We start from the raw sequence: 21275 nt of genomic DNA on the forward strand, positions 1-21275 counted from the left end.
TCTTGGTCTACACATGATTTAGAGCGATGGCATTGAAATGTTTTGGATCGCTTTTGAGTTCGATTATAATCGAACTCGAGTGTATCGAACGAAAGCTTGACGTGCGTGTACTCAGTCTCAGAGCCACACAGTCTTCACATCTTCACATAGTTGATGTCTGTCTGTATGTACGGGTAAGCAGGGATATTCTTTTCGAAGCGCTTTCGAAAAATGTCGAATAATTCCGTAGTTATCATTCAGGAATAAGTTATGTACCAACTATTTTCCTACCTACCATAGCTTTTATTACAGCATATTTGTTTATCTGAAAGGATCATCTAGATGCGGTTAATCGAATTGCTGTCTTCGACTCAGGGAACTGTGGTTTTTACTCAAGAGATAAATATAAGCTTTTAGTTATAAAAAGTTCATTTGTATACTTGAAATTTATAAATGTTTTGAGTTTTATTTCTGGTACTACCGTTAGATCGCAAATCTAAAAGAAAGTAGTAAAAAGGTTTAAAGCATTATTCCAGAAAATAGTTGATTCGAATGAAAACTAAATAAGTATTTCTTTATCCAATCCGAAATCAAAGATTTAGGATTATCAATCGATAAATCCAGAAGGCGATTCGAAGGAAATAGGTAAGAGTCTTAAAGGACACGCAAATACCTAAAGATGTATTTTACTTATGTTAATTTTCGATTTTTATGTAATTCCGGTCCTGGAAACTTCTGTGGAACTGTTGTCTTCGAACCTCCTCATAATCCGTTGTTTCGTTAATAATTTTATTAAAAAAAATTGTAATTGGTGTGGACAAACAAATACGTCAAAGCTTCTAATGGTGTTAAATACAACTTTAATTTACACACACATCAAATTTAGTTTTTACGTTTATCTATACCTCTGTGCGTTTGTATTTCTTTCGACTTTGTGGCCACACAGTTCCACAGATTCTATTACAAAAAAATACCCCTTACGGTCAGATTTCTGTATTAATGTGTGGAGTTAGTCGAGACTTAACTACGGAAACCGACCCTAGGCAACAGCGAACAAATAAATTGGATTTTTGATTAACGCATCCTCTTTCTTTACTCGTAGATATCCCTAGAATTTTAGACTTTATCCTTGTAGGTGGCACGAACGCCCTGACTTGCATTGACGTGCCTAGGGTCTATTGTACAAACCAAACGACAGGGCTTTCGTCATTTGGATCACTGAATAGCCGTTATAAAAGTCTAAGCGGACTTCGGAATCATCGATTGGACAGTCAAGAGTAAGTCGAAATCAGACCCCACACTCGAAGAACTTCCAAAAAGCTTCGTAAATGCCCATAGAATGCTGCCGGAAGCAACTATAGCACCTATTGTTACGCATATGGGCTGTTATTCTCTGTCCCCATACATCACGGGTCTCGGGCAGTACTCTTGGGAGGAATAATCTTTCTAAACAGCTCGAGAAGCTAATATTGAATGCGCATTCTTATTTGCGTTTTTGGTAATATTAGATTTTCATTACGGATGCGCGAGTAATATGCAACGGAAAAACGAATGACCGCTTCAAAGTCTGCAAGGTTCCTGGTCTGGGTCGTTGCTGCCATTATTATTATTTCGGAACTTGTTGACTCGCTTCGTCCTAACCTTTCTGTCCAATCTTCCCTCAAATGATGGTAGTTATGGAGCCGCTTGAAGTCCTGTCAGTAACTTGTTGAACTGTTGTTATTGCAGCATTTGTGCCTTTTTGTTGAATTTTATAAGAAATAGATCAGATCGATTCCTTGATTACTTTCGAATTAACAAAAATTTTTTTGAATTAGGCAAGAAAGTTGTAAGCGAAAGCGTAGTACGTCATTGGTACGAACGGCAGAAACGTAAATTGGAGTGTTAAAAGCAAACGAGTACGCGACCAGATGTCGGGACCCGATGAACAAGTGCGCATTGCTGCAATCAAGAGAACTTTTCGCAAAACCAGAGCTTAAAGTCTAAAAATTGCATCGCCCTAAACTAGATTTCACGTATGATGTTATAGAAGTATAGCATTACATATGTTGAAAATGCGGAAACTGAGTAAAAAGTGGGTCCTCCGCGAATTGTATCCAGAGCAATAGGAATTCCACGTGCAATTTGTGTGCAATGAAACATGAATGCAGGCTGCTAAGTCGAGTTTCTAAAGTCCCTTATGGACTCTTGGCACGGCAATCAGGAGCATGCAGTCCGTTTACTTGATGACAACATCAAACGTTAATGATATGCAAGCAAAAATTGGCTTCAATTCACTTATTCCCCCGATTTAAGTCCGTGTGATTATGAGGCCTCCCATGGCCTAAAAAGGGCAATTGGAAAGCGAGCATATTTTTATGATAGACTTACCTAAATATGCTACTGCATATAAAAACGTGGTTGGTTGGTATATAGTTGTCTAGAAGCCGCTAGGCCGCTGGAATAGGTGTATAAAAAATAAAAAAAAAAAAGCATTTCTCATTTATATTAAAAAGCCTTCATTCTAGACGAATTAGTTAAAAAGTTATCCAATTTTAAAGTCCGCCAGATTCGCTTGTAGAAGCTCAATATCTATTGACGATTTCTTGGCTTATTAATCATTATTGAACGAATGTCGTCCTCAAACACCATAAAGTAGCATTTATTTTATTGCTTCTGTATGATTTTGGTGTAATTTTTGACTGAAAAAAACAAATGCAAGAATTTATTAACTAACGCTAATTGTAAGTAACTAGGCAAGTTCTCACTTGATTTTTTTCAGGTTCGGCGTACTACGAAATGAAATATACTTACGAGTATTTCGAATCAAGTTCAGAATTGTCTAAGAGGATTAGACAACTCTGAATTTGTTTCATTTATTAGAAGAATCACTAATTTAAAAATTGCAGTCCCTTATTTTTGATCGTCTTCACTTACGTCTTCGAAAAACATCTGAATACGAAAGAACCACGTCTCAGATTGAAGATGTAGGAGTACATACACTTCTAGATATTGTTTTAGTATGAAATTCTGAGTAAGTTCCTTGAAAATAGTTCATGATAAAAGAATAACACATGTATTCTGGCACAAGTACTGCATATCTTAATGCTAGCGTTGATCAAGACACGGGGAGTGTATACCGCGACTTTAGCTATATGCTTGACTTAACAGAGTAGCAACTACCGCTTCCTTCATTATTTTTAAGCGTCTTTTAAGCATTCCTTTGTCCATTGACTGAACCATCGCATTTTCCTCTGATTTCAACCAAGTATGAATTCTGAACCCGAAGGAGTTTTTTGGTGCGGTTCTCGCGGAAACTTACTTTTAGGTTCTCTACTTTTAGTTAGGTTACTTTTAGGGTCAATTACAACGGACTGGCCGTATCCTTTCCTTCTTTCTCTCGTAGGCCTTTCGAGGTTTCAACCGAAAGCTGTCAATTTTACTAGCCTAACATCCTCAGGATTGTGTCGTGTGCTAGCAGTAAAAAAAAAAAGTCTAGTAAACACTACATCACGACTGAGTGTACAGTATTCAAGAATACTAAAATTCACAACTGCGACTAATAATACTGTGTTTACTAATCGTATCTGTTTTGTGCAATGGTACATTTGGGATGCCAGGAAAAGTTGGAAAACACACTTGCCAAAGAAATAATAAAAGAATAGATTTTTACGTGAATGGTCAGATTTTCGTGAATTAAATATAAACACTTGTTTAAAGCGTTCAGTACTAACCAATGAAGCTTCGGATTAGCACGAGCGGATAAAAAAGAGAATCGCTCCGCACCTCATGGTCTGTCTTAAATATACCAAAATTTCAGCATTTCTAGTTGTCTAAGAAATGCTTTATTTTTTTTGAAGACTAACCAAGAAACCTATTGGAAGTACTTCTTAGAAGATCTACCTAGGAAGCAAAAGCATCAAAACGCGACAATAACGATTTAGTGTCGATACTCATTTTGCATCGATGGCCAAATCTGCAGGTCCTGTTACAAAGCTGAGAGTCAGCGAACCAAGCAAGCCCAACCAAAGAAAACATGCTTATTTCACGACGACAATGGTTCTATCAGATGCTGGCAACAGTTCAAAAACGAGTTGTCTCGAACAACAGAACTTGAAGCGGCTCCGAAGTTGCCATCACGCGCGAGCGATCATCCGAGAAGGGGTGGGAGTGCAAAATCAGGACGAGGCGGGTCAAGACGTCCCCGAACGACGACACCAGGCTAGAGGAAGCAGGCGATCCATACGATGTGCCACCCTTCAGCTATCGAATCCAGGTTTTACGGTTTTGGATGAGCCGCCCGAGCGTAGCTACGGCGTAGGACAATGTCGTCTGTGCGATTTTCTCGAATTTCTGGAACCAATCGTTGATTTTGTCGTTTCGCTCTTCTCCCGATTTCACCATGACATGGTAGTGTCATTAGAAATGGAAAGAGAGAATGATGTTCGAATTCTGTTTCTCATCCTATTACAAAAAATCATGCGTGACAGACGGGACGAATGCGCGTCCGAACAGCAGAAAGGCTACCAGATAACGGGACCACCTCAGTGGCTGCCAGACTATATGCGTGATAACAGTTGCTATACTTGCCCTAAGCAGCATCCCACCACTGTGGGCACTGCTGAAGCGTTGTGGAATTTCTACTTGCGCGGATTACGACTTAGATTTGATCGCGATTACGATAACGATGATTATGAGATTCGTTTTGAATTCCGTGACAACTATTCATTCAGTGTAAAGGGCCGTAACCCTATTGTATGGCCTGTTCAGTGGACTGTCGGGATGCCAACCAGAGTTACCGTTTTTGCGCCGCCTGCAAAAACAGCGTATGAAGTCTTGCGAGACCACTGCCAAATCATTACGAATTACCAGAAGCATTGTTTGCATGTACTTATTTACTCTGATGTGTCGATGAGCAACCGATTATGTAAACTGATTGTGGGCTGGGCTCGACCCCCTCAAAGAGAGTTGAAACTTTTAGAAATATTACTATATTAACCGTTACGGTAGACTCGCCGTGATAGGTTTAGATAGGAGATGCTTTGTTGTAGCAAAATCTAAGTTTTGCTGCTCCAAAAGCAGGCGCAGAACTACACGCTGATACAGAGCACGGCAAATGTCAAAATAAAATTGGAAAGGTATCAAATGTACCTTGAAAGTTTCATGTCAGCTTAGTCAGGTCGTTGCTTAGAATACAGTGGAATTCTTGGGATTAATGGGACCTCAACTCGCGTACGACCTCTAGACGAGTGCTCTGAACGTTGATTATTGCTAAATATAACGTAGTCCTGATCCGAATCCACAGATCTAATAAACGATGCTGTTAACGTATTTATTCGTAGCCAGGTATGTTTTCATATTCGATACGAATTACAACATCCATACATACACAAGGTATTAGCGAGACACGAATTAGATGATTGTGTTAAGCGCATTGTTCGTACACAAGCGACTGTTTCTTCGTTTTATCAGATCCTATAGGCATATAATATCCTACTACAGCTTGTCTTAATCGTCTTATTGAAACGTTTTTTATCGTTTCAACCAATTTAATTCCTTCCAGCCGGAAAGTGTGCTCAAGTGTGCTACGAAAAATTCGTGTGGCCAATTTCAGATCCTATTTATTATCAAATGTATAATGACTAATTTCATTTGGGCGGTAATTCGTTAGAGCAACGTCCAGAGAATATTGAAAGTACTACAAACTCTTCTGATGAGTTTTGCCATATGTGGCCGACATTGTCGTGCAAAATATTCTTACTTAATGCATATGATACAACCATGCCGTATGCAGACTTTTGTGACCTGTCTTGTTCTCCTGAAGCATCTCCAAGTGCACGAAATTCTTCCAGTACCATCAAGCGCAAGTTAATCTTTTTTGAGTAGTTATCCAACTTCCCGGGAGTTCTATTTTTTTCTTTGTGTCAACGAGCAGACACCGTAAAAACCTGTTATTGTAACCTGCGCATGGCGCTGTTCCAGACGAGATATTAGAGATTGTGCGCTTTATACAATTTGTGAGGCATCGATAAAGCTTCCAGGTATTAAGTAAATTTCATATATTTAAAGACCTGTTGGTAGTCATGTCACTTCCGCTTATCCACTTTCCAGTTGTCCGCTTGTAATCTTCCTTCAAACGCGTTTTTAGGTTCTTCTCATAGACCTAGAATGGTGGGCCCGAGCGGCGTGCATTTTCTAAGGCCAAGGCGCTGCGTTTGAACTTCACAAGTGATTTTTGAGAAATCCTTTCAGGCATCGTATGAAGCATAAATATCCCGGTCTACTATAGTAGCTCTCGCCCCCTCAGCAAACAGGCAAAACGGAGCAGATGTGGAAAATGCATTTACTAGAACATGCATTTTTGAAGTTTGAACTCGCCCTAACTTTTCCGTCTACTATTTAAGGTGAAAGCCCGTTCACTACAAACTGCTAATATGCTTTGAAGAAGAACGTGCATTCTAATGGTACTGAGAGATAAACCAGGAGCAAAAATGCATAAAGAAAAAGGCCATCCTTTATTGCTGTTTTTTTCCAGTAGTAGCATTTTTCTTAAAAATGTGTTACTTATAAAGGTGATTCGAGGTATAAGAGGCAGGTTCTCTTTCTCTTAATAACAACATAAACTCTTCTTACTTGTTTGGATTTTCTGCTCACGTGTTTCTGAAAAAAGTATCGATGGATATTATAAGAGAGGCTTCGTTCAATCGAAATAGAACTACTCAATCTAGAAAATAATTGAAAACGCTTATGAGAAAATCCTCAGCATTGGCACGCTGAACGATAAAAGTAGTGTGTCCGAACCGATACTTTGGTTCAGACCGCTGGCGGGCACTTATCTTCTGACACGAAGCGATCTGTGTACATACGGCCGGTTTCGAATCTAAACCTAAGTACGTACGTCAGCATTGCTCTTCTAAGGGAATCATATTGATTCCCTTAGACTTGCTAAGCACGCCTTCATGCAGAAATGTGCTTACGTATTTTTCATAAGCTCCCCTAATCCAGTCAGTTCGTTCTATTTTCATGTTTACCGCACGTGGCTTGAGACACAATTCTCAACAGGTTAAAGGTTTCGGCTGGTGGACGAAAAACACACAAATGCTATTTTGTTTTGTTACAGCCTTCCGAAAGAAAAGCCTGTACCTTTACAGAAGTGGGCTATGATTAGTTCGCAATACTACTACGATTTCTTAGCACCATGTTAATATTGTACGGAAACCTGGATATCGTCAAATAGTGTTTACATTAGTTGTTCGAACGTTGCGGGGCTTTTGTTGTCAATTAAGAATTGATTTCTTCATTTTAAAAAAACTAACCAATCTAAGGTAATTTTTTTAAATTATCTGTGGCACATAAAAAATGCGACAATAACAATCCAATGCTGACGCCCAATTGGCATCGACGGCCAAACCCGGAGGTGCTGTAACAAAGCTCAGAACCAGCGAAATTATGAAGTTTAATCGAAATAAACATACATATAACTTGACGACAACAATTTTTATATTAGTTCAGAAGCAGATTACTTCTGAAAGCGGAACTTGAAGCAGTTGGGAGATTACCGTGAAATTATCTTCACAGGCGAACCGTCATCCGAAGAGGAGTTTCATTCGGATCAGGATGAGGCAGGTGAACTACAGCAATAGGCCGAAGCAGGACGGTGATCCGTAAAATACGCTAATTTCGTGGACAAAAATCCTGCTCTCGAGGCTATGGATAAGCCGCTTGTGCGCGAATATAGCCAGTAATATCGGTTCTACGATTATCTCGCTGTTATGAAACTTATCACTGGGTCTTCTTTTTCTTTATGATGGTATGATGACGGGAAAAATGCAACTACAGTATCGAGTTTAGAATTGTATATTTTTTAGATCTGTTGAGATTAGTTATTCCTGCTAAACACAAACGTTAATGTTTGACGCGTTGGAGAGTTTCAGCATAAAAACAGCTGCTGTAGTTAATTTCTAGCACGAAATTTGCACGAAATTTCTAGCGTGGGGTTCGGTTTTTCTTTGAGCATAAATGCGGACATTTTAGTTGTTGGTGGAGTATACGCCCATGAGTTTATCGGATTATGTCAAATACCTGTATTTTAAATAAAAGTTAATAAAGAATGTTCCTTAATTTTTGTCTTGTACGGAATTAAGGTGTTACGTGTTCGTCAAAGTTACTCACTGTCTAACCATGTTAGAAGCGCGTCTTTAACATAGAATCTAAGGATACGGGTACTTCTATGAGGATCAGCCCGTTTTAGTGAAATTCGTGATTTGTTTATTGCAATCGCCGTACACCTAACACTCGAATGAGCGAACAGCTCGGGTTACTCAAAACTCGCACAAATACGGCGGACTAGGATAGTTTCTGTTTTGTTCCTGCGTTTTCAATGAAACATTATACTGCGAAGAAGTCTTGGTTTAATCACGGCACGTTCTTTGCCCTGCCCACTTTTAGCCCCAGTATTGACATGCTAATCCACTATGCTAAAAGGGGCAATACTCGTTGTTTACGGCCAGTTTCCATTTAGACTCTGTTTCCTTTTAGCTATAACTGAAATCTGGCGGTGCTTGCTCATTCTCGGAGGGTCATTTGAAGACGACTAGTGGCTTGACAATGTCGGCTACGCGACTTTTTGCTTTTCCATAATTAATCGTATTGATGTCATATGTTTCTCGCGCTTTGGTCAGAGCGACATACAATTACCTTTCAGGCTAAAAGAATTTCGTGTAAAGCATCGACGAATTGTCTACTTCACAAACGCTAGCAAGGTTCAGTTCACCTGCGATACTTATCCCCGAAGGCATTCTTCAGTTTTGGGTAAGGGTGACGTGGTCTGAGTGGCTAATGCGAATCCTCTAATTCGTTGCTACGGTAACCATAAGTAACTTTTTGCCTACTAAATCTCAGCAAATATTACCAGTTATTCATAATCAGAAAGGCAGGGAAGTTTGGTGGGTAGTAGGATAGATCAACGTTGTAATCTGGATTCGCACCCATGCATAGAGTTCGTTTCATGCTGGGAGCCAGCGAGCCAGCCAGCCAGCCGTCCGGCTGATGGAATGCTCGCCTAACGGAGACACCGGACGTTACAATGAAAACCTAGAAGACAGACAAATGTCCTGAATCTCACAGACTGAAAAGAGTTTATCATCGGAACCCAGAACAGCGTTCCATCTTCTGGTGGTACTCTTCTCTGTCAACTGATGACGTTTTGGTTTAACCGAAGTCAGGAACACTTGTCATGAACTTTACATGGCGCACACGAACAGGACACCGATATGCACGTGACCGGTGGGCATTTAAATGTTTTTAATTAAAATAACCGTTATAGGTTAGTGATAAGGTGTTTATAATAAATTTAATAAACTTATTGACCTAGTGATTTTTAGGTTTGAGTTAGGGAGTCCGTAGAAGTTTTTTTTAGGGAGTTTTTACAACTGCGACAGCAAGTAGAACAGTAGGAACAAGCACTCTAAGAAGACGTACCAATTTATGTGGCTTAAAAGTATCTAATGTTAGATTAAAAGACTCGAATTCCAATTCCAAACTGTGTATCCCCAATTGATCCTAGCTAACAATTCAACAACACTAGCGAATGTACCTAGACGAACAAATAATCAAAAACTTTTGTTTTTTTTTTAACATTTAACTAAGTGTTTAATTACAATATATCGACATATGGATCGCATATAGGAATGTATTTAATTGAAAACCTAATCAGGTTTATACTGTTGAAGCTAAGACCTATGCCGTCGGCTAACAGTCCTGGTACACACAATGAATGCACTGTCCTTCCTTTCGTACTCGGTTGAATCTGATCGACTTTCTATCAGTTTGCTATCGAATCGATTATTTGGTCCCACAATAGATGCCCGGTCAAGCTAGTTCTTCCGCAACTCCAACTTTTTCTGCATTTGCTACGGTCGTTTTTATCTAGTAGTTTCGTTTTAGCCACTGGCACACAAACTGTCGGCTATGGTTACAATGTTACGGAACAGTTCGTACTTGTGTGCGGGCGTTCGCAGGTGATACTGGGTGACCAGCTGAGTGCGCAAAAATTTTAGATGTGTGTATAACCTTAAGGCTTGAGCGTGGGCGATGCGGTCGTGGTCGCTGCTGACAGCGAGAAAGCACCGCATCGTAAACACCGGCGCGCAAGGATCCGATAGCATCTGAAACGGGTAGATCAGCCATTAGAAGCGCTAATAATGGTAGAATAATAATCATGATTAATCTCTCAATGTGAAGGTGTCGCGACACGATTGTGTCATCAATTAATTTCAACTTTTTAATGATTCCATGTATATTATCCGTTCAGGCCTTCGCGCCTGCTTCTCCTATAGTAATATTTTTTATTTAAACCGGCATGAGTATGCTTGGTGACATTTGAATTGAATATTTACGTTTACACTGTTATTATTTTTTTATTATTGTTAGCCATATGATGGCGCTGTATCCGAAAGATTTTTTAGATAGGCTGTTGTTCGCGAAATGTGATGGAATACGGGCTTTATTTACTCGCGGTGATTTTTACTATTTTAACTTTTTTGACGTATGGTTTCCCTATCATTAAATGGTAACCGTATTACTTCAGAGTCTGAGTTTGCTTCGCCCTCTGCATCATTGTCAGTTCTGGCTAGGATCTCTACAGGTTCCATAATAAATAATTTCCGGAGCATATCTGGTAGGTTATCGCGCCTGAGGTCGTATAGGTCGAAGGTAGGGTTCACCAGGAAGCATCCCTTGTAGATCTTAGGGTATTTCGCTGTTAGACAAAGTTGGAACATAACAATACGTTAATGACTACTTAGCAGTAAACCTATGTTTTGGATCCCAGTATAAAATAATATTCAAATATTTTGTTGATATACTTTTGTACAAACTAAAATTACTCTTAATTGCCTACCAGCTAAACAATCACTCGAGTACCTACTACGCGCAAAGGTGGAGCCGCAATAGAATGCAAAGATGTCCCCCAGCAAACAAACAATCTCTAATGTTAAAAACGTCATCTGAAACTATTGAAGCGTGCTTTTGGCACAGCTGCATTTTACTTTAACAACAACAACAGCAAAGGTGTTTCTTACTAGCCAGATGAAGTGCAACAGCCCCACCATGACCTTCACCAAGCACCACGACGTGCGTCACGAGTCCGCCTAATTGAGATCGCTGCACAGCGTTGTGGACATCGTCGACGTCAAACGTGCCAACATGACCAGTCAGTGAACGTAGATTCTTTTCGCCGTAGCCTAACACATGCCAAACCCATAAAAAATCGACCTAATGACACGTCTGCTAAATGCGAGATCACTGTAACCGATTAGCAATCAAGGTGCAGGTCTGAAAGCGAACCACCGTTTACGTTACGTCAAGTGTAACGCGATACAAATTCGTTTATGTTCAAATAGGCTGCTGAAATAATTGCAAAAAGGTAACAAATTAGGTAGGCTAACGGGAAAACTGTAGATTTATAATATAGTTTACGTTAATGTGAATGTAACACAAATCAACTAAACTAATTAAATCAACGGCGAAACAGGCGCGGAGCAGAACTCGCGGGTTCATGTAGCATAAACTAAATTCGCTCTGTTATCAAAACTTTGACACGTTTTGTCTTGTTCAGGAATATAAGATGGCCGTCGTGAATGAAGGGTCGGAGCACTCCTTATATGACTTAGGAATGATATTGGTTGCAGCATGCATCACAGATGAAATCGCCTGTCAACTAGGTTACGTATGGATGTTATGGTAAGTTATTTGCTTTAAAAAAGCCAACATAGATGGCCGCTTCTTTTAAAAGCAGACATGACATTTTGGTGCAATAAATAAAACAGGTAAATTACTGTCTTATATCGCTGCATATAATAATAGTGATAATAAAAACGATAACAATAATAATTATATATGTGGTTTCCTTATTAGAAGTACTCTTACCCGTGGACCCTCGATAATTTACCAACAGTAATCCATAATCTAACCGCTGTAGAAACTCATACGCCGAGGAGAACTTCGTCGTGAAAGCGGAATGGGGTCCCCCATGGATGACGACAATCAGCGGGTGGTTTCTATTTTGCGGAAATAAGTGCACTGCGCTATAAAACAGGTCCGGCTGCCGATCAGGCCGCATCTTGCATAACAAAATCACAAAAACCCAATAAAATGAACAGCAGGTTAGGTGTAAACATCTATCGAAAAGGAACGTTACCGATTAGACAAATTAAACAGGTACAATGTTTCATTACAGTGTCTGACCATACGTGAGACCAATATATTTTTGCCCGTGCTTGCCTAAGTAGGCCCAGCTCATAGAACTGTTCATATCTTATTGTCTTTAGTTCGCTTAGCGCCTTCTTCTATGAAAACTAACTCAGCTTTAAGGCGTTTCATCGATTATTATGATATCGATTAAAATCAAGTAGAGTTTTATCGTGTTTACAAGTGAGTATTACCCTATTCCCATTGTAGTTCTTGACCTGGCCACATATCAAAAATAAATGGCCAAGATGAAAAGTATTTGAACGTCGCCGCATTAGCGATTGCAGCTCTATATAAGTATGTCTAAATAAAGCTGACTCGGGTATGTTCGCTTTGTACGTGTAACAGTGACTAAATATCTTGTATAAGGTATTCTATAATACGTGCAGTACAATAGCCTCGTGTATTCGATTCAACTGGTATCTTCACAAGTTATTGCCGGCTAAAGTCTGGATTAGCAGATTACCCGAAACATTTATTTAGGACACCAAGGTTTGAGCTTCTATGCTAATGCAGTAGGTACTGTAATCTTTCAAAGAGAAGCCGCTTCATATATAAATCATTGGGTTTAAAGAAAACAAAAAGAAAAAGATGGTCGCCGAATATATATAGATACCGCCGAAAAAATACCAATAATCATTTAACAAGGTTCAGGGAAGTATAACTCCGGTTATGAAATGCGTAGTCAAATCTTACGTATAGGAAAACGCGATGGCCCCGCTAAATTTGAATCTGTAACACGGCACGACCAATAGGTCTTCAGTAGCAGACAGTTTTAAAGGTAAGAGTTACAGCAGGATGCGTAAAAAAAATCAGCATGCATGCTACAAGGTTGTATAAAATGGGCATACCTCGAAAAGGTCGTTCGTGTAGTTGTAAAATGGCTGGTTTCTATAACTTATTAGTCCGTTGCGTAGTGGACAACCGTAAATTGTTTGATTGTTTTGAAAACTCCACTGCAATCCTGTATCGCAGCGCGTTTTTCGGCCTACTACTAGGTTAGGTCTGTCAGACAGCGATGAACAGGCTAGAAGTATGTAATCACCTTTCACGCAAAGAAGCTGAAATTTATGTAAATACAGTCGACAGTTATGTAGTAACCAGGGGTTCAGTTTTTTTTATTTAACTAATTTAACGCAGGGCATGCTGAAAGACCACCTAAGTTGAAATATGTAGAGGAAATGTAGCACTAAGATATTTTTATTTCCTCTGTTGATTTTTGGACGTTTTAGTCACTTTCAAATTACTTCTACTATCGTTTTGCATATGTAACCTGAAATTCACTTTCAAACAATCGTTGCGGGATTACCACTGTACCCCAAAGTTTCCATAAAAGATTTGGGACCCAGAAACTGCTCCAATTTACACGGGAAAAGTGTATAAAGAATAGCTAGTTGTACAAGTCAATACTTACTCGTAGAAAATTCGTTTTTAGTTTCGAGAGGCAAACAGATTTCCTACCCTGTTTCAAACCTTAACCCAACTGTATTAATTATTGCCTTTACGGTACAATTGCGCCACTGCGGAGACAAAATCTCTATATTAGACTATATGTAGATGACCGCTCACCTCCCACGATAAAAGATCCCGGAAAAGGTTGCGAACCACTTCTGCACTGACATTCATAATAGCCCTGCTCCTTAGGTCAATTTGCAATACTTGGGTAGTGAAATGCCATTGCGTTTGGACATAGAGGAGGTTACCCTCTGCGTTGGTGCAATGAGGAATCAGTTTTGTCTGGTAAAGTCCCGGGAACTCGTCCACTAGAATAAGTATGACGCGAAGAAACAATACAGATGGAGGAATTATTATTATTATAAGTTTAAGTTTGCTGGTCTTATCAAGTCATGTATAGATGATACATTTTTTTCGCTAATCAACCGCACCGTCACTAAGTTTTAAGCCATGTCGGTTTTGAAGTAGTTAATACACCCCAGTACTTATGTTCTGGTCAAAGCCTACTCACAGAAGCAGTGAATCGTGTACGTATTAGATATGCGTTATTAAACAATCACACAGATCAAGGCTCTTCTATTTTAAATAGAAGGCTTCCGGTCGAACAGGCACGTAAATGGTTTAGTCAATACTTGATAGTCATCTGGCGCCGTGAACAAAGAGTAAAGTACATGGAAAAGCGATTCGTTCGAGGGCAAACCGATTCCTTTTTGCCATCCGAAATGTTTTCTTATTTTATGATCGATTAAAATTTGCACACTTACGCGAAATTGTAAATGCTGCCCTATATAATTAGCCGAATTCCGAGCTACGTCCCACAATAGTTAAACCATGTCCCTCTATCATGAAAATGAGTTAATCTCCTAATGAGTTAAGCGATTCCAAAAAACTATACCTACAAAAAGAAGAAGAGCATTCACCCATATTCACCTCGGGGATCCTCAGGTACTGTAGTAATAAGTTTTGCCATTTTACTCTTCCAGTCCACACAATACAATTCAGACGCCTTATCGTTGGTTCCGCCACTTTCATTCTGCAAGTAAAGTAAACAGTCTCCCGGGGCCGAGAAACGCGGCGAATAAATGTATTTGTTACTGTTTCCAATCTCAGTGACAACTCTGGTATCCACGTCGAAATGGTATAGGCGTTGAATGCGGTTCTTACTCACACCTGGACGATACGGTGGCCCATTCGGCATTCCGACGAAGACAACGCCTGGGGCGAAACCCCGAACGGCCCAAAACATCATTCCGTGCGAGCAGATAAAAAAAATCAACAGATCATGACTATTTAGTTAAAGCAAACTCTCAATTACGCAAGCTTATGTTCTACCTAGCGTAGTTGGGTCATAATGCTAGGGATCCGCTAGGGAAATGCAGGAAAAGATACCGACCCGAGTTCAACGTAACCATTCCATGGACGTCTTCCAATGAGCAGCAGCAAATAACAAACCTAACAATCTAAATATACACGGTGGGACAAAAGTGAAACTATGGTGGGGTAGTCGATTTTCACTTAGAAGAACTAACTAGTTAGGTGATTACTTCTGAGTTAAATTAGATGCTGCTTGATCTTAAGTTTATTTTTTCTCTATTGCAAATCTAGCTTATTCCTAATTTTCGATCTACAGCTTCGTCTTGGGTCCACTTTCGCCCTGACCCTGTACATTAAACAGCCAATAATATGCGTTTCCAATTAACCCTCATTGCCTTCGTATATTTGCACGAGAAAAGACATTGACATTTATTTGATTTCAAATGAGCTCCGTACCTTTCCCGTCCGGTGTGAATACAGCCTGCCCCAAGCTGACGTTGGCCATGTGGATCAAAATGAGTTGTAATTTTTCTCTTTTGTGTCGCGATGCCTCAAGAATAGCAACGCGGTCTTCGGCGTCTTCATCAATGTCCACTTCGTTAACATCGCTTTCGTCGTCGTCCGCGTCCCCCTCCATAGCTTCCTCGTAGCCTTTGCTTGCTTCCGGTGGCGCGAGAAGGTCAAAGTTCGCATCGTTCTCAAATGGAGGAAAGAATATTTTCGGCACCTTCAATACGGCGATGATCGGGCACACGGTTTCGTTGTCATAACTAGCCCCAAAGCTAAGTTTTGATTCTGTCATCAAATAAGTAGCACGTACTATTATATATTATGTATAATCATTATTAAAATTATTCAGTATCAGGACGAGCGTGCCATTAATAGTATCTGAAGGGAGGTGCTAGATCGTGGATCAGAGAAATGTGGCTCTGATTTTTTTCTTAGCTATATCTTATTCTAAATGATTGCACAGAGACAGGGGATTTCCGATTGAAAACTTTTGTTTAAACAAGGCGTCTACGATATGAAAAAGTTGTTGAAGCAGCTGTGCCGTGCAAAATCTGCCCACTTGGACACCCAAATATCGATTCGGTATTAATGGCGAATTTGGCAAGGTATGTTCATTTACGTACAGCCGACTGTGACACTGTCGAAGCAAGCGTATGTTCAATCTTCCGTCAAGGAGCCGGATGTCCTGGATGATGATCGGCGGTTATCTGTTTCATCCTCCAATGGCTGCCTTAACGACGTGGTCCACTTCATCAATACTCAAAAATATAAACTATGTCGACTGCTACTGAGTAACTGCCTGTACCAATACACTCAGTCGAATTCTTCAACAAACAAAATACATAGCCAGCCATATTGGGTAACCCCCTATTTAAAGCTCGATCTGTTTATGGTGAAAGCAATATCCGCAGTGTGCTGAAATAGTATGTTAGGACAACATCACGTCTCATCTTGGACTGGGGACTTATCATCCCATTCTATTGACTGCAAGGGACCAGTGTGGAAGTTTGTGAAATATACACATAACGAAGTTGGAAAACACTAGACGACTCTTGTTGAAGAAGGCTGCCATCGAAGCTAGATTGGCACTTATTGCAGTGGATTCCATTACGTGACGCGCGAGGCTGAAGTCGTTATAAACGAAGTTTAGAGCAATTCCCTTGGTGATTTATGATGCTGACCTTTTTTTTTCAATGATGAAATATGTATTACTAATGTTTTTTGAGGCTGTAACAGAATATAATAGCTAGACGGAGCCAAATGAATGATGTATCGGTTTCAAAGAAGCCGATAATAACAACAACTGAATCGGCATCACATTGGCATGTCTAATCCTTCAAATTACGACATTATGATGAACTACATGTAGTTAATCTTTGTGGTATGTTTCTGTGCAGTAAGACTGAAGTCCATTCTGACAATTATAAAATCGGAAAAAAAACCGTGTGTTTTTGTCTGACGTAAAAAGAGAGCATTGAATTAATTAGTACTCTCCTCTCTATGAATCTAAACTGCATCACGTTCGAATGGGGAACTTCGTTTTTTTTAGTCCCTGCAGTAAATGTATGTGGTGAAAAACGCAGACCATTTAACAGAAAAACCCTACTTCCTTCGCTTTGCCTTACGATATTTTGCGATACTGTTAAGAAGGTCAAGAGTACTTAAAAACTACTTCTAACAGGAAACGGTACAAAATTCTTTTTGCAACAAGCGGATTTACAAACATTCCCTACAGCAATAAAAAAAATCAGTTTTTTTTTCCTTTATTTACACAAACCAGTAAAATGTCCTGTTTCGCTATTTTCGTGGTTTTGTAGATCAACTCTACACTTCGTAATCTACTTGCCTGGATTGTAGTTGCCCGTTTTGCTGGACGACCCAAATTTGTGTTCTTTCTTTGCGGATGTCTCCGACATCGGCTCGGGAACGTTCCCGTTCCCCGCAGCGGCGTCCGATTCCGGGTGAGAATTCATCTCCGAAGGCCCACTTGATTTCTGCTGGCACTCAAAGCTATGAAAATACGAAGGGTGACCCGAGTCTGACTTTGAATGATCACTGGAGTTAGATTCCGAGGGGCCATCCGTCCTGGTTGGTAACATCACTGTAGGCTCAACCCTATGCCTTCTCGAGGCCTTTGTTCTTTCTGCCACGAACAAAAGCTTATCTTCTTGGCGAGACCATTCGCATGACGCAAAGTTTCCTACATTTCCGGTATATCACATTAATTACACAAAGTAAACAAGTTATTTGATATAAACAGCTGAAAAATGTAATATATTTGATTCAACTGTAAAATTAGAATACATTCGTATCTACCTCATGTTACAAGGCTAAATCTCGTAATCACAAATTTCTACCTATTAGAAACTCTCAAAAATGTGGCAGCTAAAGACTAAATCAACCCTATAATAAACGAATAAATAACAATCGATATCGAAGCAACCACGAGCAATTTATAAAGTAAGCTGTCCCCTGGCGTTTGCCGACCCCAGTCAAAGTCGTATAATTAAACCCATACAAACGGTCCAATTTTTAATCAATCTGAAGCTTGTGTTGGTACTACTAAGAAAAATAGGCGCGATTTCTGTTGTCGTCATCAAAAGGAAATATGAACCCCTATGATGTGCCTATTTCGATCTTTTGCAGGAACAGAGGAAATCGGCCAATGCAAACGTTATTTACGATATCTTAAAAAAATGTGTGACAATAGTTAATCCGTATTATAGCGCAACCCGCTATATCTATTTCTATCAGTTATATTATAAACCTAGCAAGTTATGCATTCTAATCTCAGTATAGTCATCGAATATACCATTACAATGTATCGGCACTGTCGGAGCAGTCTCGCTATTTAGCATTTTATTGGCAACCTTTTTTACTCCAAGTCACAGACGATAATGTTAAACTACATATATGCTTCGCAATGCACCGTCGGTGCTGCGGGCTTAGTTAAGCATTGACTCAAATGGCTGACGATGCCTTCAGCAACCTGAAAATGAGTTGCGTGTCCGTTTCTAGGTCCCACCTCACTAAGTATACCTAGGTTTAGTGGGGGCAAACATGTACCAACTGTGCGATTATACGAATGTGAGACTAACCTTTGGAAAGTATCCTTCCATGGTAGCCATACTTTTGCGGATCGTAAGTCCACATCTCAGCATCAAGAGCACAAATCGTCAATAGATCGACCTCTTTGCCGCGTCTTAAACATTTTCTGTGCACTGCTTTGCGGCCAAGCTTTCCTTCCGAGGTGGTTATCGAACTGGTCGAACGAAATTCAATCAATCACCCATACAATTTTACAGCTTTTTAACAATTTTATAACAGATTTTGCTTTATTCATGAGACTACAGTACGAATAAGATGTAAACTCTCGTAAAGCTACTGATAAACAGAGTTTCGTTAAACATCCGATTTTATAAGTATTACACTATATAACATTATTCGAAAACAAAGACAAAAAGACCTCATGCGGTTTAAGCAACTAGTGATACATTCACTGTCGTTCAAGCGATAACTTCCTGACTCACATTTAACTTAGCTCGGAATTAATTGACACTATTAGTGAACACTCACATTATCGACGAATGAATATCGGTGGAAGATTGGACACATTTAAATTGGCCCAGCTCGTCTCGACCGTCTTTGCTAAGTTCGGCACGATGCGAAACCGTGAACCCTATTTGTTCCTGGGATTCGGCGTCAATATAGCTCCAGTCCGATGTGACAGTGACATGTTCGTTGGTGACAGATAAATAACCGCGCGTCGGAATCGGAACAGCGGCAGCTTGCTTATAAATAGAATGTATCTGAGCCGAACGCTGTCGTTAGATTCGCATAAACATTATAGACGCAGTTGTATTTAGTCTCATGTTCGTTTCTAGACCAATAGCTAGCAGAGTCAACGTCGCTAACAACGTCAACACGAGGGATACATCGAAAAATGTCCCAATTCATTCACGGTAGACCGACAACTCGGTGAAACAGCAAATACTATTACCGCAGGATCGCAGAAAGTGTTAGCTTCGACAATACACTGAGCGCTTGAATAGTATTGCATAAGAATCGTTGCTAAATTCTCGAGCGGTACAACACTTTGAAACGGGATCTATGAAAGTATATGTTCCATGACATGAAAATAGGACATGTATAGGATAAATAGGACATCGAATCGGAATAGCTGCGTCTGCTACGAGGTGGATTTACGATAGCTACCGAAGCGTGCATTTCACCATAATCGTATACTGCTACAAAAATATAAAGTCAGGTATAGTACACGACAAGTCTGACTAAATCAAAAAACGAAAAAAATATGCAATACATTAGTTGCTCACTACAAAGACAACAGTAATCAGGTATGTGGCAGTGTTTCGCATTGAGTAAAAGTGCTGTGAGTATTAATAAGATGGTAGAAAAAGGTATACCTAACCTTGCAAGTAAACTACTTAGTATTTAAAGCTGTGCTTAGCTTTTCTTTGTTCTCTCTAACATCTCCACGTTTGGAAGTAGGCTTGTGGGGTTTTAATGGAGGCCTTATATATATGTCGCTTCATCGTTGGCCTTACGATATACACACGCCATATTCACTCCCCGGCTGATCCCCAGTCATCATTAAGAATGACGCTTGTACTTTTTACCTTTACATAAAGCAACGCACATTTTTCTTACTTTTGAAAAAAACTTTTACAGCAACGCATTTGCTTACCACGGGTGCTTTTCTTGGGAATTTCGGCACGTTTTGTGAACCCATCGTTTCCATCACCAGGTGGTGCCGTGATATCAAACCAACAAAAGAGGCACTACAGTATGCCCTCGCATTCAAACATAATCTCGCACTTTGATTCTCGCTCACTTTGTAATTCTGATGCGGCTATTCACTCCGCTTAGGTGAAAAGCGCGAAACGAAGTTCTCGGTAGAATTACTGTTTCTGCTACCGCTTCGTAAGAATGCGTAGTTACCTGACAGACACAGAAACCGACTAAACAAATTTTCACTTGACTTAATTTCCATTTCATTAATACAAGGGAGAGGGTTTCAGCAATACGTGTGCTAACGAGGTACACATGAAGGACACACGTGAAAAGTACGCGGCTATGAGGGTGGACGTATGCATCTCGCTGTTTTAGTAGTAATAAAGTCCACACGCTCTAGAACCAGAAGCCATGAAGCACTTAGATAGGCCATTGGTCTATCTGGTCTAGTGGTCTATTGGTACACTATGCTCCCACACAAACTGTTACTTTCGTATATATTCCGAGCGGTTGTCTCCTTCGTCGTAATTTAAGAAGCGATTGTTTGAATTTCGTGGCTAAATCTTCTGCTAGCGTGCAAAACGACTTACGTATATAACTAGGAAGATGTCGTGCTTATAAAGCTGTCAAAAAAGTGGGCGGAGTAGCATGATTGTCTGGAAAGCTACCTGCTTTTCCAGTAAAAAGAAGCTTACCTATTCTAATCTCCATGATTATCGCCTATCCTGTATAATGGATAAAGTGTTTTGGGGGGTTTGCGTGTTTCCTTTGCTAATTTTTTTTTTTCTGTTGCGTTCTGTAATTACAATAATATGTAGTTTCATTACAAACAATCGACGAGAATCCTCGGACAGGCGTATGAACCTGGGTGTGGGCCTTACTAAGTACAGTCAACAGTAAAATACTGCTTCGAGCCGATGATGCCGATTTATGGATGGAATGATCACAAATTAGCAATGGAATTTCACACTATTGACTCTGAGTTATATAGCATATTTTCACATTGGTTTACAAAGGATTATCCTGTCTAGGCATAT

The 21275-nt window shown here is 39.9% G+C and overlaps 1 protein-coding gene across 4 annotated transcripts; it reads right to left on the reverse strand.

The window, feature by feature from the left end:
• Positions 1-9577: 9577 nt before the first annotated feature.
• LOC111245343 (uncharacterized) lies at positions 9578-20484 on the reverse strand. 4 transcript variants are annotated; one of them, XM_022793581.2, is made up of 12 exons: positions 20192-20484; positions 19063-19295; positions 18585-18748; positions 17333-17686; positions 15433-15771; positions 14593-14877; positions 13777-13970; positions 13059-13268; positions 11887-12079; positions 11040-11201; positions 10542-10717; positions 9578-10124 (listed from the first exon to the last, which is right to left on the reverse strand). In XM_022793581.2, the coding sequence occupies exons 1-12, from the start codon at positions 20243-20245 to the stop codon at positions 9900-9902; spliced, it is 2589 nt and encodes an 862-aa protein (XP_022649316.1). In that variant the 5' UTR covers positions 20246-20484; the 3' UTR covers positions 9578-9899. The 4 variants fall into 4 exon arrangements, with proteins under 4 accessions (XP_022649316.1, XP_086836308.1, XP_022649315.1 ...); XM_086980182.1 differs by having other exon boundaries at positions 14593-14832; positions 19063-19307; XM_022793580.2 differs by having other exon boundaries at positions 19063-19307; positions 20192-20483.
• Positions 20485-21275: the final 791 nt, after the last annotated feature.

The sequence above is a fragment of the Varroa destructor genome, unplaced genomic scaffold, assembly GCF_002443255.2.
Source record: "Varroa destructor unplaced genomic scaffold, Vdes_3.0 BEIS01000002.1, whole genome shotgun sequence".
In the NCBI taxonomy this organism is placed as follows: domain Eukaryota; kingdom Metazoa; phylum Arthropoda; class Arachnida; order Mesostigmata; family Varroidae; genus Varroa; species Varroa destructor.

Excerpts from the sequence above, each read along its gene's own strand:
- LOC111245343 (XM_022793580.2), bottom strand. The coding sequence starts at position 20,245 with ATGGAAACGATGGGTTCACAAAACGTGCCGAAATTCCCAAGAAAAGCA. Across the intron at positions 19,308-20,191 it reads TCCCAAGAAAAGCACCCGTG|CGTTCGGCTCAGATACATTC; the intron begins GTAAGCAAATGC and ends ATCTAACGACAG. Across the intron at positions 14,878-15,432 it reads ATTCACACCGGACGGGAAAG|GCGTTGTCTTCGTCGGAATG; the intron begins GTACGGAGCTCA and ends GTTTCGCCCCAG.